The 16229-nt window shown below is 44.6% G+C and overlaps 1 protein-coding gene across 1 annotated transcript in view; it reads left to right on the top strand.

Moving 5' to 3' along the window:
• LOC115150491 (retinoic acid receptor gamma-A) overlaps positions 1-16229 on the top strand; it is an 80592-nt gene that overhangs the window by 14144 nt on the left and 50219 nt on the right. Inside the window, exon 2 of the mRNA XM_029693852.1 lies at positions 3119-3469. Coding sequence (XP_029549712.1) covers positions 3301-3469 — 169 coding nt within the window. The 5' untranslated portion in view covers positions 3119-3300. The remainder of the gene's footprint in view (positions 1-3118; positions 3470-16229) is intronic.

Here is a 16229-nt window from a genome sequence, read left to right as displayed (position 1 = left end):
TGATATGGTATATGAACTAGTGTGTGTGTGTGTGTGCGCGTGCGTGTGTGCGCGTGTGCTTTCTTTTTTCTTTTGTACCTTATCAGCACCCCAATGTCCTAACAATTCACCAGAATGTCCTGAAAAGTTAGGAAAACAATAACTTTTTGGTAAATTCAGGACTTTTTTTCATGTCCTGAATTTGTTCAAATGCTATTTTAAGCTTAAGGGTTAGGTTTAGGGTTTTGAGTTTAAGGTTAGGGTTAAGGTTAAGGTTAAGGTTAGGGTTAGGGGTAGGGTTAGGTTTTAAGGAAAATAGGATTTTTAATGGTCAAACATTTTTACTCTGCAAAAGTCCTGAAATTTTACGAAAATAAAGCTGTATGTCTGTGTGTGTCTGTGTGTGACTGTGTGTGTGTGCGTGTGTGTGTATCCTTCCTGTAACGTGGCTGGGTTGGCCAGCCAGCCTGGCCCCACATGTGGAACAGTTTACTGGAATGGAACTTTAAATTAGCGGTGGTCTGAGGCAGCCCGCTGCAGTAGGCTGTAATTAACTAGCTCTGTGAACGAGGGAGAGAGACTGAGAGAAAAACAGATAGAGAGGGGGAGGGAAGGAGAGAAGGATTAGGAGTATGTGTTTGTGGTCATGTGTTTGTTGTGTTATGGTCTTTTTGTGTAAGAGTGTGTGCGCATGCTTGCACGATATGCCATGCTACTGCCCCTGCGGTGCCCCCCAGTGTGTGGAACAGGTCACTGCAGAGCGAGTGTACGTGAGTGTGTGTTTTTCCACTGTACACGTTAATACATGGACATTTTTTCCCCTGGTTTGAGAGGGTACTGTAAGTTCCTCACCCTTCCCTCTCTTTCTCTCTCATCCCTCTCTCTCCCTCTCCTTCTCTCCCTCTCCTTCTCCCGCTCCTCCTCTATCGTTCGCTCCCTCTTTCTCTCTCCCTCCATCTCCCCTACCTCTGATTCATAAATTGCATCAGGCCCCAAAAAACATTGCGTTCTTTGGCTCCTGTGTGTTTACCACAGCTCCACCAGAGAGAATGACCCCACTTATCACGTCACTCTGTGGGGGGTGGGACAGAACGCCAGAGACATGGAGAGAGAGAGAGAGAGAGAGAGAGAGAGAGAGAGAGAGAGAGAGAGAGAGAGAGAGATTGATGAAATTATTTAGAAGAGGCAAGACAGCAAATGTTTAAGGCTCTGCATCCTTGTCAATCAAAACCAAAAGTTTTTCCCTGACCACTTGACCTCAACATGGAAATATCCAGACTTTACAGACGTGCCTTGGAGTCTCATGAAGATTGGCCTTAGAAGATGGGGGAAAAGCATGCATGTTGTAATGCGTTAAGTGTGCCCATGTGTTGGGCACAGTTCCCTGGGCAGAGTGGCCATCGGTTCAGGCAGGCAGAGAGAACACAGAGACTCTTTATGGTGGAATGGACTGATTTATGGCATTGCACTATTTTGCACTTTCAAAAAATTACAGAAATTAGACTTCTCTCTTCTCTGTCTCATCCTCTCAGACCTAGTTTGTACTTATTTTCCCTGAAACTGCCTCTTTCGTACTCATTCTCTGGCCACCACTGTCTTCATCATAACCCTACCAATCTATATTCTTTCCCCTTTTTCCTTCATTCCTCCTCTTTTTCTTCTCCTTTGACTTTCTAAACATCTTTTGTGTCAGTTAGTTTCTCTATGAACGATGCCATTCCTCTATGTTTGCAACATACCTCTCATTTGATCATATTTGCATTGATGCATTTCGATTGTGACACTCCATGCAGTATACAGACGTACACTACCGGTCAAAGTTTTAATACACCTACTCATTCAAGGGTTTTTCTTTATTTTTACTATTTTCTACATTGTAGAATAATAGAGAAGACATCAAAACTATGAAATAACACATATGGAATCATGTAGTAACCAAAAAAGTGTTAAAAAAAATAAAATATATTTTATGTCTGAGATTCTTCAAAGTAGCCACCCTTTGCCTTGATGACAGCTTTGCACACTCTTGGCATTCTCTCAACCAGCTTCACCTGGAATGCTTTTCCAACAGTCTTGAAGGAGTTCCCACATATGCTGAGCACTTGTTGGCTGCTTTTCCTTCACTCTGCGGTCCGACTCATCCCAAACCATCTCAATTGGGTTGAGGTCAGGGGATTGTGGAGGCTAGGTCATCTGATGCATAATATGGACTTGGTCTTTTACTAAATAGGGCTATCTTCTGTATACCCACCTAACCTTGTCACAACACAACTGATTGGCTCAAATGCATTAAGAAGGAAAGAAATTCCACAAATTAACTTTTAACAATGCACACCTGTTAATTGAAATGCATTCCAGGTGACTACCTCATGAAGCTGGTTGAGAAAATGCCAAGAGTGTTTACAGCTGTCATCAAGGCAAAGGGTGGCTATTTGAAGAATCTCTAACATCAAATATATTTTGATTTATTTAACACTTTTTTTGGTTACTAAATTATTCCATATGTGTTATTTCATAGTTTTGATGTCTTCACTATTATTCTACAATGTAGAAAATACAAATAAAGAAAAACCCTTAAATGAGTATGTGTTCTAAAACTTTTGACCGGAGTTGTACGTTTAAAATGTTTGTAATTTAGCAGACACTCTTATCCAGAGTGACTTACAGGAGCAATTAGGGTTAAGTGCCTTGTTCAAGGGCACATCGACAGATCTTTCACCTAGTCGACTTGGGGATTCAATTTAGGTTACTGGCCCTTTCGGTTACTGGCCCAACGCTCTTAACCGCTCTGCTACCTGTCGCCCCTTAAGATCTTAATTTGAGCCAGTTTGCTACAGCAGGAAAATAATCCTGCAGCAACAGGAAATGTAAATTATTATGTGGATTATAATTAATGGACATTTTTGTATGGTTTGATTTTTTTTTTAAGGCAAATCAAGTCTGAAATTGCAAAGTGGAAATTAAAAACTTTAGAAGTCTTTTAATAGCTCAAATAAACTACAAGTTTGCATTTCCTGCAACAAAAGAGGGATCAAATTAAGATCCTACGTCTGTAGGTGGCTGTGTAGACTACTTAAGACTGTGTGCGATTAACAGACAGGCATTGTAACTAACCTCCTATTCTCATCTCTCCCTCTAGAGAGCCTGGATCTGAGGCAGCGTTGCACAGGCTTGGTGTCTCGTCTGTGGGTCCCACCTCAGCTCATCACCCCTCCTTATCCCTTTCCTCTCCAGGCCCCCAGGACCAGCTCCAGTAAGACAACTGCCTAAGAGTGACAAGGGACCGGAACTATCCTGGACCAAAATTATCCTCTCAAGGCCATGGCAACCAACAGGGAACGGCAGGTGAGTCACATGACTGGCTTTTCACCTGCCGTTTACCCCTTCGCCTTCAACTCCATGAGGAGCCACTCACCTTTCGACCTGCTGGCCAATAGCAGCCTCTTTGGACGTTTTGGGGCGGACCTTCCGAAAGAAATGGCTGCATTGTGTAAGTACTGTTACTCATGTTTCATTTTCAATTCTACTTTTCATCTCTCCATCTTCAAGACATAATGTATACACACACCACATTAACATACTCAAAAATACACCCTTTTGTGATATGTTACTCAGTTACAACTCTTAATCTTGGGTTGGGATGGTTTTAGGAGTGACCATAGGCATTAAAAAATGTAAAAAGCAAATTCCCCTCCCTTCACTTTTCTTTGTGAAAGAAATATAGAAGAGGGATGCCAAAAGAAAGATACAAAAACGGACATAGACAGAGAATTCTTTGTTGGGGTTCAGCATGTGGCATCGCTCTGTGATCATTACCCTACCCTAAAGAAAAAGAAGAAAAAGTAGAGAGAGAAAAACAATAAAGCCAGAAAGAGAGGGAGTGTAACTATAAGTGTAGAAAAGTGGCCCTTCCAGGAAAGCAGGGTTCCATGTGGTAAAGCAGGCGGGTGGCGGGGTGCGGGCGGGCGGTGGGTTGGCAGGGTACAGGCCCGGGGCCAGCCTGGCCTCTCTCTGGTCTGGGATACCAGAAGGCAGAACAAGGGCCCCTTTATAACATAGCACTGCACACAGAGGTGAATCAAATTAAAACATGAGAGTCTGACACACACACATCCAGCAGTCCCAATACACAGTCTTTTCCTTGCCCCTGTTTTGTCCAGCAGACATTTAGAGACATAGAGCTGTGTGAGTATGAGCAGTAGAAATATGTCCCTGCCTGCTCTGTTATAAGTGCCCTGGCTCTGACTCTAACCACATGAAACACACAGGCATCAATACAGCAGGAATGAGGCCTGGAGAGGAACTCAGATCAATGACAGATGGATGCTGAGGCACTGCTGGAGAGAACAAAGAAAAATGTACCACTACTACAACGTTTTACTGGACAAAGTTAAGGACTATGTTTTAGAGTAAGTTGCAATGGACTTGGAATAATGAGTCCCGTTAACTCAAATGGTTTGAGAAAACCAATTGCCTTGAACTGTTTGAGTTTAAAGCTTAAAAGGTTGGGTATTCTGTACTGATTAACATTTGAGTTAGTTCACCACGCATCATTGTTGACAGTACTTAAATACCAACTAGTAGAACTTGAAACTATTGAGTTAAGTTAATTACATTTCATAATAGTACCCAGAGTTTTTCTTGGTGAGGTTGGGGGGTCAGGAAAACTACCTAACTATACAATATAACTATTGAATAGTACTACATTAATGCTTACAATGATCAGGCCATTGAGCATAAACTTACATCCAAAATGACTTATATCCATTCCGTACTAAGATATTTTCCCGCCAACTTTGTCATACCGCCAACTTTTTTCCATCTTTTCTTTATATCTGAAAGTTTCGGTATCAAAGCCAAAACTTTTATTTCCACCAAACAACCTAGTAATCATTTTATTGATTTATCAAAGCATTTGATTTAGTTGATCATTTTATCTTACTAGGAAAACTTCAAAACATTGGTTTCACTAACAGAAGGGTGGCAGGTAGCCTAGTAGTTAGAGCGTTGGACTAGTAACCAAAAGGTTGCAAGATCCAATCCTTGAGCTGACAAGGTAAAAATCTATTGTTCTGCCCCTGAACAAGGCAGTTAACCCACTGTTCCTAGGCAGTCATTGAAAATAAGAATTTGTTCTTAACTGACTTGCCTAGTTAAAATAAGAAAATCACAACCTTGAACTCAGTAGAGTTGTGGCTCAGTATTGGCCCACCTTCTTTTCTGATATAAGCAACTATCCAAGATGATTTTAACACTTTACAAAAATTGTTTCTACCCAATAATTTGGTTTTAAATCCAGCAAAGTCATATATCATACTGTTTGGTACACGGCAACGAAAAAACTTAACTGACCTTTTCAAAATTCAAGCAGGTGTTTGAAAGTGTTGATTGTTTGAAATATCTGGGTTTTAAGATACATTCTGAATTATCTTTTGGATAGCATATTGATTATATTAGAAAAATTAACTATAAGCTTGGATTACTATACAGATCTAAGATTTATTTTTATTTTTTACTGTATCCATTGTAAAGACCTTAATATCCCAACTGCTAGGATCCTATCCTAGACTACAGTGACATAATCTATCAAAACACAACAAAGACCTTACTTTACCAATTATATGTAATTTATAACAATCTTTCACATTCATTCTTGGATGCCATTATAAGACACACAATTGCATAATGTCTGAATCAGTAAATTGGCTGTCACTCCCAAACAGAAGACAACTGCATTGGTACCAATGTATTTTTTTTAATGTATCAACTGTAGCTTATATACTGTATTAAGGAACACCTAACTTTACAAGACTCACACTACTCCTTTTGACAACAGCAGCAATTACAAATTCCAAGGGTGCATCAGGCTCTCCCAGCCTCATATCAGAATTAGAAGTTCATCCATGTTTCTCAAACGTCACATTTCTAAGTTGTTCCGTATGTGTTTGGTTACTTCTATGTATAGTTTCAAGGTTAAGTTTACGCATTTACTCCAAATTCTTAAGGTTAGGTATTAACTCTGAATGGTTAAGGTAAGGGTTAAGGTTTGGGAAAGGCTTAAAACATAAATATCAAAAACAACTTTCTACCCAAGTCCACAATTACATCTTTTTTTATGGTGTTTTTATTATTATTATTTCATTGTTATTATTATTAGACAGTAGCTGCTATATTATTCTTGTTACTACTGTTTGGTACACAGTACCAAACACTTCATTTGGACACTTGAAAATGAGAATTAAAGAGATTTCATCCTACTAAATTTCTAATAAATAAAATATTAATTTTGGTAAAGTGCTGATTACTGCTTAATATGAAATGCAGCCATAATGTTGAGGCGGCTTGTCACCATTTTGATTGGGACAGCACCGTTTTGATTGGGACAGTGCCATCACGCTGCTTTGAGACAGGCGTGGGGACTCGTCTTGATGAATCAATAAATATCAAAACATTTTATCCCCTGCATCTTCATTTGGATATTGGTTAGGTTACAATTAGGCTGGGAAAACGTTACGAAGAAAGATTGCAGTCAGAGTGCAGTATAACTGTAGTACACTAATATAACAGTAGTTGGAGTGCAGTATAACTGTAGTACACTAATATAACAGTAGTTGGAGTGCAGTATAACTGTAGTACACTAATATAACAGTAGTTGGAGTGTAGTATAACTGTAGTACACTAATATAACTGTAGTCAGAGTGCAGTATAACTGTAGTACACTAATATAACTGTAGTCAGAGTGCAGTATAACTGTAGTACACTAATATAACTGTAGTACACTAATATAACTGTAGTTAGAGTGCAGTATTAATGTAGTACACTAATATAACTGTAGTTAGAATGCAGTATAACTGTAGTACACTAATATAACTGTAGTTAGAGTGCAGTATAACCACAGTATACTGCACTCTAACTGTGCTTCCACACCTGCATTGCTTGCTGTTTGGGGTTTTAGGCTGGGTTTCTGTACAGCACTTTGTGACATCAGCTGATGTAAGAAGGGCTTTATAAATACATTTGATTGAAATACTACGTACAAAATAACACAGTTTGTTTCAATGCAGTAATTTTTCAGTGTAACTGCAGTTACAGTGCAGTACACTGCAGTTATTCTGCGATTACTGCGTCAAAAATACCACAGTCAACTTTGGTTACTGAACTTTTACTGCAGTTGCAAAACTGCAATCTTTTTTTGTGATTTTGTTTCACAGAATCTCCGTCTGTAGGCTATTTGGTGAATTGGTTTCTGGCTGGGCCAGTAAGTGGAGGTGGTATAGCTCATCTATCACTGATCAGAAACATTTAGCATGCTATAATGTAGCCTAAAGGCAACTCCAAAAGCCAGCGGAGTTTGTGAAATATGAATGAGACTCACATACTTTTGAAAATAGGATTGCTATTATTTTCTATCGGTATCATGATGAAGATAACAGCCTATGCCTGCTCCCTAAACATCGATGAAACGTGGATAAAAAAAGCATGGGCTTGGGCTCAAAGTATCAGATTTTACATGACAGTGGTTCCACACATTCCCGGTGACACAAGATGTGTGTGTGAAAAATGTGTTGTGTTTTATTCTGTTAAATTCTTGCTATAAAATATACAGTTGAAGTCGGAAGTTTACATACACCTTAGCCAAATACATTTAAACTCAGTTTTTCACAATTCCTGACATTTAATCATAGTAAAAAATCCCTGTTTTAGGTCAGTTAGGATCACCACTTTATTTTAAGAATGTGAAATGTCAGAATAATATAATCATTTAAATTTGATTTATTTCAGCTTTTATTTCTTTCATCACATTCCCAGTGGGTCAGAAGTTCACATACACTCAAAACGTATTTGTTAGCATTGCCTTTAAATTGTTTAACTTGGGGCAAACATTTCGGGTAGCCTTCCACAAGCTTCCCACAATAAGTTGGGTGAATTTTGGCCCATTCCTCCTGACAGAGCTGGTGTAACTGAGTCAGGTATGTAGGCCTCCTTGCTCGCATACGCTTTTTCAGTTCTGCCCACACATTTTCTATGGGATGAGGTCAGGGCTTTGTGATGGCCACTACAATACCTTGACTTTGTTGTTCTTAAGCCATTTTGCCACAACTTTGGAAGTATGCTTGGGGTCATTGTCCATTTGGAAGACCCATTTGCGACCAAGTTTTAACTTCCTGACTGATTGATGTCTTGAGATGTTGCTTCAATATCTCCACATCATTTTCCTGCCTCATGATGCCATCTATTTTGTGAAGTGCACCAGTCCCTCCTGCAGCAATGCACCCCCACAACATGATGCTGCCACCCCAGTGCTTCACGATTGGGATGGTGTTTTTCGGCTTGCAAGCATCCCCCTTTTTCCTCCAAACATAACGATGGTCATTACGGCCAAACAGTTCTATTTTTGTTTTATCAGACCAGAGGACATTTCTCCAAAAAGTATGATCTTTGTCCCCATGTGCAGTTGCAAACCGTAGTCTGGCTTTTTTGGAGCAGTGGCTTCTTCCTTGCTGAGCGGCCTTTCAGGTTATGTCGATATAGGACTCGTTTTACTGTGAATATAGATACTTTTGTACCTGTTTCCTCCAGCATCTTCACAAGGTTCTTTGCTGTTGTTCTGGGATTGATTTGCACTTTTCGCAAAGTACGTTCATCTCCAGGAGACAGAACGCATCTCCTTCCTGAGCGGTATGACGGCTGCTTTGTCCCATGGTGTTTATACTTGCGTACTATTGTTTGTACAGATGAACGTGGTACCTTCAGGCGTTTGGAAATTGCTCCCAAGGATGATCCAGGTCTTGGCTGATTTCTTTTGATTTTCCCATGATGTCAAGCAAAGAGGCACTGAGTTTGAAGGTATGCCTTGAAATACATCCAAAGGTACACCTCCAATTGACTCAAATTATGTCAATTAGCCTATCAGAAGCTTCTAAAGCCATGACATCATTTTCTGGAATTTTCCAAGCTGTTTAAAGGCACAGTCAACTTAGTGTATGTAAACTTCTGACCCACTGGAGTTGTGATACAGTGAATTATAAGTGAAATTATCTGTCTGTAAACAATTGTTGGAAAAATTGCTTGTGTCATGTACAAAGTAGATGTCCTAACCGACTTGCCAAAACTATAGTTTGTTCACAAGAAATTTGTGGAGTGGTTGAAAAACTAGTTTTAATGACTTCAACCTAAGTGTATGTAAACTTCTGACTTCAACTGTATGTGTGTTGACTGTGATCGGGTAGGTGTGTCTTGTCTGTTTAATGAACAAGTTAACAAACCATTGATATACTTTGGATGATGCTGTACTATTCTTTTGAAAATAAATGTTATTAGTATTGTATTGTTTCTTATTTATTTTTGATGTTGTATATTCTCAATGGATTTATTAAAATTGACGCCCACCCACATCTGCAACCCACAACTACAACCGTCCCCAGCATGCCGGCATGCTCACGGGAGGTATAAAAGGTGTATGCAGGTAAGAATGTGGCAAAAATGGGCCTGTTTGTAAGGGGGTCATGTAAACATTGGCCAATTTTTTTTACAGGCTAAATATCATAAATCCTATGTGACAGCAGTAATCCAGTAGCCAACCCTCCAATTCAGTGTAGTGATGATAAAACTGTAAAACTAAAAATCCTGATTCCCACTCTGCTCTCCCTGTCTTCCATGTCCAATCTTGTCTGTTCTCCTTGCCAGGCTTTTGCATGTCAATCACTCCTCTCTCCCTCCTCCTCTCCTTCCTCCCTGCCTCCCTCCCTCCCTCCTTATACTCACTTAATCCTCTAGGGATTTGAGGAAGAGGCAGAGCGCAGTAGAGAAGACTCCCCACTAATCCCTCTGGCTGAGCCAGGGCTGGGGAGGAATCTGACAACACATCCTGCCTGGAGAACGCACACTCACACACACAGACACTAACAGACGTGTACACACACACACACATGCATGCAAGCACCCACTGACAGATGCACACACAGATAGACGAGCACAGTAACAGACGCACACACACACAGACACTGAATGACAGGGGTACGCACACACACACACACGTATAGACAGATAAGTTGGTGCAGTCTCCCATATCTGTTATGCTGGTATCATGTTTAGAAATACCTGTTGAGCACACAGTGTCATTCAGAGAGATAGCTCTCAGCGTATAGTGTATGTGTGCTTTTGTGTGTACGTTTGTGTGTGCTTTTGTGTGTGTCCTGAGCTACCAGGGAGATGATCAACTAATCTGGTCACAGTGGCTGTTATCTGTAGATCTCTGCCATTATCTGGAGTCTTCAATCCAAACGGTAGGGAGTCCATTAGCACAATTTAGTACCTGATAACATCTAGGCTCTACCCCTCCCAGAGAGAAAGAGAGCGGGGGGGGGGGGGGGGAGAGGCGGAGAAGAGATAGGGAGACAGAGAGAGGTACAGAGAAATGGAGAAAGAGAGAAATAGAGGAGGGAATGAAAGAGAGAGGGAGAGCAAAATACAGTTTAAGTGAGAGAGGGAGAGAAAGAGAGGGAGGGAGAGAAGTGATGCAGAACTAAAGCATCCCCAGTCAGTCAGTCACTCAGTCGCCATAAGAGACAATAAACCTAGCTGTGGTCACACTCCACTGCTCCAGAGCCCTGGGCTGGTGTCATGTGTACACAGCTCTGGAGTCAAGAGGAAGTCCTGGCTGCTTATTTTCTTCAGTTAGGGTTATGTTGGTAAAATTGTATTTGAACGTATAGCCCTAGAAAAATACAAAGACTGTAGTAAGATATTTTAATGTGGTCTCAGGGCAATTTGTATTATTCTGTATGAAAATCTGTGACACTCCATTTAGTATGATATTAAGATCAAGATCACTTTACAAGGTCTGTAACAACGGTAAATGTAATATCACCTGTAGGCTAAATGTAATCACTTTTTTATTTGTAATAACTTTTCAATGATATATGTAATAAACCTGGTAAATGTAATAACTTGCCGGTAAACGTATTAAATGTTGAACGGTAAAAGTAATAACTTTTTCCACTAAATGTAATTAACCAGTGGTTATTACATTAACCTGTGAATAACAATGTGTTTTATGAATAATGTAATAACTTCAACCAATTATGTAAAAACATACCAAAATCTATGTTTTTATGTATCACTTCACTCAATTAGATGCACATACCACCACCCACTGCCAAATAGGCCTACAACTCAAACAAACTCATGCACATCATACAGGAATACTTACACATAGATACTCACAAGCACACATTCAAATGTACACACACACACACATTCAAATGTACACACACACACACACACACACACACACACACACACACACACACACACACACACACACACACACACACACACACACACACACACACACACACACACACACACACACACACACACACACACACACACACACACACACACAAGCCAGGTCACCTGGAATACAAGTCAGTATTCGACATCCATCCATGTCTGAGGATGTCAGGAGATGACATGGAAACCAGCCACTAGGAGCAACAGTGAGTGCTCTTACCTTCAAGTAGGTTTCAGTTTTGTTATGGTGTTGTGGACGGGGATGGTGGATGGGGGTAAGCATCTGCCTCTGATTGCAAGGTAGAAAGTTGTTTTTAAGATTTTTGTTTTAAGCCTATCCCAAAACTTAACCCTTACCTTAACCATTTGGAGTTAATGCCTAACCTTAAGATTTCGGAGTTAATGCTGAAACTTAACCTTAAACACTTAGAAATTTGACGTAGAAATCTGACATTTGAGAAACATGGATGAACGTCTAATTCTGACGTGAGACTGTGAGAGCTAGTTGCATACACACACACACACACATTGATAGACCAGTGTGAAAGTGACAACATAGATGAATGAATTATAGCGCATATGGGAAATTAGAGCTTCTGATGTGATCAAAGCAAAAAGTAAGAGAGAGAGTAAACATTATTGTTTCTAGTTGAGGTTAGTAACAAGTAAACTGTCCTTGCTTCGCATTAGTTCAAAAGATTGACTAGTGACTGAAGTGACCGGCTGGGAGCTGTGGGGGAGAGCTGGGCAGATCAGCTCAATCAGACCACACAACTGGAAGATGTAAATTCTGGAAACAGGAGACAAAGGGCTGTGAGACATTGGTTTGACTCTGGACACATGAAAGGTTGGATGTATACGAAGGGTACGGGGAAACAGAAGACGAACAGCAAAGGGGATAATAATCTTGGAGATGGGAAATGGGCCGATAAACCGGGGGAAGGGGCAGATCCCGGGTGAATAGTCATACCTTCTGCCCGAGACTATACCGGGGGAGCCGGGGTCCGATGGCGATCAGCTTGTCGTCCATACCTGGAAGTGCTCTTGAGGAGGGCAGACCGGGCTCTCTTCCAGGTACAACGACAGCGGCGGACAAACATCTGGGCAGAAGGACGCCGACCTCTTCCTCCTGCTCAGGGAAGAGCGGGGTCTGACACCCCAGGGAACACTCAAACGGAGATAGACCCGTGGCAGAGCAGGGAAGGGTGTTGCGGGCGTACTCGACCCACACCAGCTGCTGGCTCCAGAAGGTGGGGTTGGTGGAGACCAGGCGGTGCTGAGTAATCTCAAGATCCTGGTTGGCTCGCTCTGACTGGCCATTGGACTGGGGGTGGAACCCAGACGACAGGCTGGCCGATGACCCAATGAGGGCGCAGAATGCCTTCCAGAACCGGGACGAGAACTGAGGTCCCCGGTCGGAGACCATGTCCATGGGCAGTCCATGGACCCGGAAGACGTGCTGCACCATGAGCTGGGCCGTCTCCTTGGCCGAGGGTAGTTTGGGGAAAGGAATGAAGTGAGCAGCCTTAGAAAACCGGTCAACCACAATCAGGATGGCAGTGTTGCCCTCAGACGGGGGGAGATCCATTACTAAAATTCAGGGATATGTGGGACCAGGGATGGAGAGGGACAGGCAGTGATTGCAGAAGACCAGCCAGAGCTTGCCGAGGAGTCTTATTCTGAGCACAGACTGTGCAGGTGGAGACAAACGCGCCGTCATCCAGAACCATCGTAGGCCACCAAAAGCGTTGTCGCACGAAGGTCAGGGTTCGACGGGAGCCTGGGTGGCAGGCAAGCCTGGAGGAATGGGCCCACTCCAGGGCCTCGGAGCGGACAGCATCAGGCACAAACATCCGATTATCCGGGCCCCGCCTCAGGGTTCGAATGGGACTGCTGTGCCTCCCGGACCCTGTTTCCCTATACCCTAGTTAAGTGCCGTCACCAGGCACGAGGTGGTAAGGATGGTCTCGGGCTCCGGGGGGGTACCCGTGGGGCTAAAGCGGTGGGACAGTGCATCCGGCTTGACATTCTTGGATCCCGGCCAGTACGAGAGGGAGAAGTTGAACCGTGTGAACTGCAGGGCCCATCTGGCTTGCCTTGAGTTGAGGCACTTGGCGGTGCGGAGAAACTCCAGGTTCTTGCGGTCAGTCCACACAATGAATGGGTGTTCCGCCCCCTCCAGCCAGTGCCTCCATTCCTCTAACACCATATTCACCGCGAGAAGCTCACGATTCCCCACGTAGTTCTTTTCCGTGGCGTTGAGGTAGTGGGAGAAGAAGGCACAGGGATGTAGCTTGAGGTCCAGGGCAGAGCGCTGGGACAGGACCGCCCCCACTCCGACATCAGAAGCATCGGTCTAACCCACGAACTGATGAGAAGGGACCGGATGAACCAAAATGGGAGCTGTGGTGAAGCAATGTTTGAGGTCCTGGAACGCCCGGTCAGCAGCTGGAGACCACATGAACAGAACCTTAGGCGAGGTGAGTGCGGACAGGGGGATGTCAGGGTGCTGTAACCCCGGATAAAGCAGCAATAGAAGGTGGCGAACCCCAGGATGTGTTGCAGCTGCATCCTGGAAGCAGGCTGGGTCCAATCCATCACCACTCTCACCTTCCCGAGATCCATTTGCACACTCCCTGCAGCAATGATGAACCCAGAAAAGGGATGGTGGAATGATGGACCTCACACTTCTCTGCTTTTACGAATAGCTGGTTCTCCAGGAGGCATTGGAGAACCTGTCGGACGTGGAGCACATGTTCTTGGGTGGAATGGGAGAAGATGAGGATGTCATCTAGGTAGACAAAGACGAACCGGTTCAGCATGTCGCAGAGAACATCGTTGACCAGAGCCTAGAACACAGCAGGGGCGTTGGTAAGGCCAAATGGCATAACCAGATACTCATAGTGAACGTTGGCTGTGTTGAAGGCGGTCTTCCACTCGTCCCCTTCCCAATATCCACACCAGGCGGTAAGCGTTCCGTAGATCCAGCTTGGAAAACACAGTGGCCCCCTGGAGCGGCTCGAAGGCCAAGGAGATGAGTGGTAACCGGTAGCGGTTCTTCACCGTTATGTCATTGAGACCCCGGTAATCAATGCATGGGCACAGGGTCTTGTCCTTCTTATCAACAAAAAAGAACCCTGTGCCGGCGGGGGAAGAAGAAGAACGGATGAATCCTGCAGCAAGGGAGTCCCCAATCTAGGTCCCCAATGCCTTGGTCTCTGGCCCCGACAGAGAGTACAGTCGTCCCCGGGGTGGAGTCATGTTAGGGAGAAGGTCAATCCTGCAGTCATAAGGTCGGTGCGGCGGGAGCAAAGTGGCCCAGGCCTTGCTGAACACATCCCAGAGGTCCTGGTACTCCACAGGAATGGCGGAGAGGTCCGGGACACCTTCCGAGCCCCCAGGAAGACGTCCCGGGGCAGGTTGTGCTGACTTCAGGCAATGGGCGTGGCAGTATGGGCTCCAGCCCATGATGGCACCAGTAGACGAGTTAATGAGGGGATTGTGTCGCTGGAGCCAGGAGAATCCCAATACCACGGGAATCAGAGGGGACATGATAAACAGGAACTGAATAGCCTCGCTGTGGTTCCCTGACAATCATAGATTGATAGGAGTGGTGTTGTGGATGACTCGGTCTATAGAGCACCCATCCAGCACTCTAACGTCCATGGGAATGGAGAGGGACTAAGTGGGGATGTTCAGCTCGGACGCCAGGGTAGCGTCCAAAAAGCTCTCGTCGGCCCCAGAGTCAATGAGAACCCGGTGAGATTTGGACTGGTCTCCCCACAGTAGAATGGCATGAAAAGGGGTGCGAGCAACGGAAGCCAGGATGGCTCAAACAGCATATGCCGGGGCCCCCTCGATGTCCAGATGGTGTGGAGGAACCTCCCGCACCTCAGACTCCTAGAGTGGACCAGCCACCACCGGCCTGAGGAGAGACACATGGAACAAGAGATTAATACGGTAATCTGGGGGAAGCTGTAACCTGTAGCATACCTCGTTCAGTCTCCTCAGGACTTTGAATGGCCCCACAAACCGTGGACCCAGCTTCCGGCAGGGCAGGTGGAGGGGCAGGTTTCGGTTCGAGAGTCAGACCCGGTCCCCCGGTGTGAACACCGGGGCCTCACTGTGGTGGCGGTTGGCGCTCGCCTTCTGCCACCTCACGGCCCGTTGCAGATGCACATGAGCGGCGTCCCACGTCTCCTCCGAGCGCTTAAACCATTCGTCCACCGCAGGAGCTTCGTTCTAGCTCTGATGCCAAGGTGCCAGAACCGGCTGATACCCCAGTACGCACTGGAAAGGGGAGAGGTTCGTGGAGGAGTGGCAGAGTGAGTTTTGGGCCATCTCTGCCCAGGGGATGTACGCCGCCCACTCCCCCGGCCGGTCCTGACAATATGACCGCAGAAACCTACCCACATCCTGGTTTACTCTCTCCACCTGCCCGTTACTCTCGGGGTGAAAACCTGAGGTGAGGCTGACCGAGACCCCAGACGTTCCATGAACGCACTCCATACTCTGGACGTGAACTGGGGACCCCGATCAGAGACTATGTCCTCAGGCATCCCGTAGTGCCGGAAGACGTGAGTGAACAGGGCCCCCACTTTCTCTAGGGCCGTAGGGAGACCGGGCAAAGGGAGGAGACGGCAGGACTTAGAAAACCGATCCACAACGACCAGGATCGTGGTGTTGCCCTGTGAGGGAGGAAGATCCATCAGGAAGTCCACCGACAAGTACGACCACGGCCGTTGTGGAACGGGGAGGGGTTGTAACTTCCCTCTGGGCAGGTGCCTGGGAGCCTTGCACTGGGCGCACACCGAGCAGGAGGAAACATAAACCCTCACGTCCTTGGCCAAGGTGGACCACCAGTACTTCCCCCTAAGGCAACGCACCGTCCGACTGATGCCAGGATGACCAGAGGAGGGTGACATGTGGGCCTAATAGATCAATCGGTAGTGCAC

This window comes from Salmo trutta, chromosome 16, assembly GCF_901001165.1.
Source record: "Salmo trutta chromosome 16, fSalTru1.1, whole genome shotgun sequence".
Taxonomy (NCBI): domain Eukaryota; kingdom Metazoa; phylum Chordata; class Actinopteri; order Salmoniformes; family Salmonidae; genus Salmo; species Salmo trutta.
This window is presented reverse-complemented; position numbering and strand designations above follow the sequence as displayed.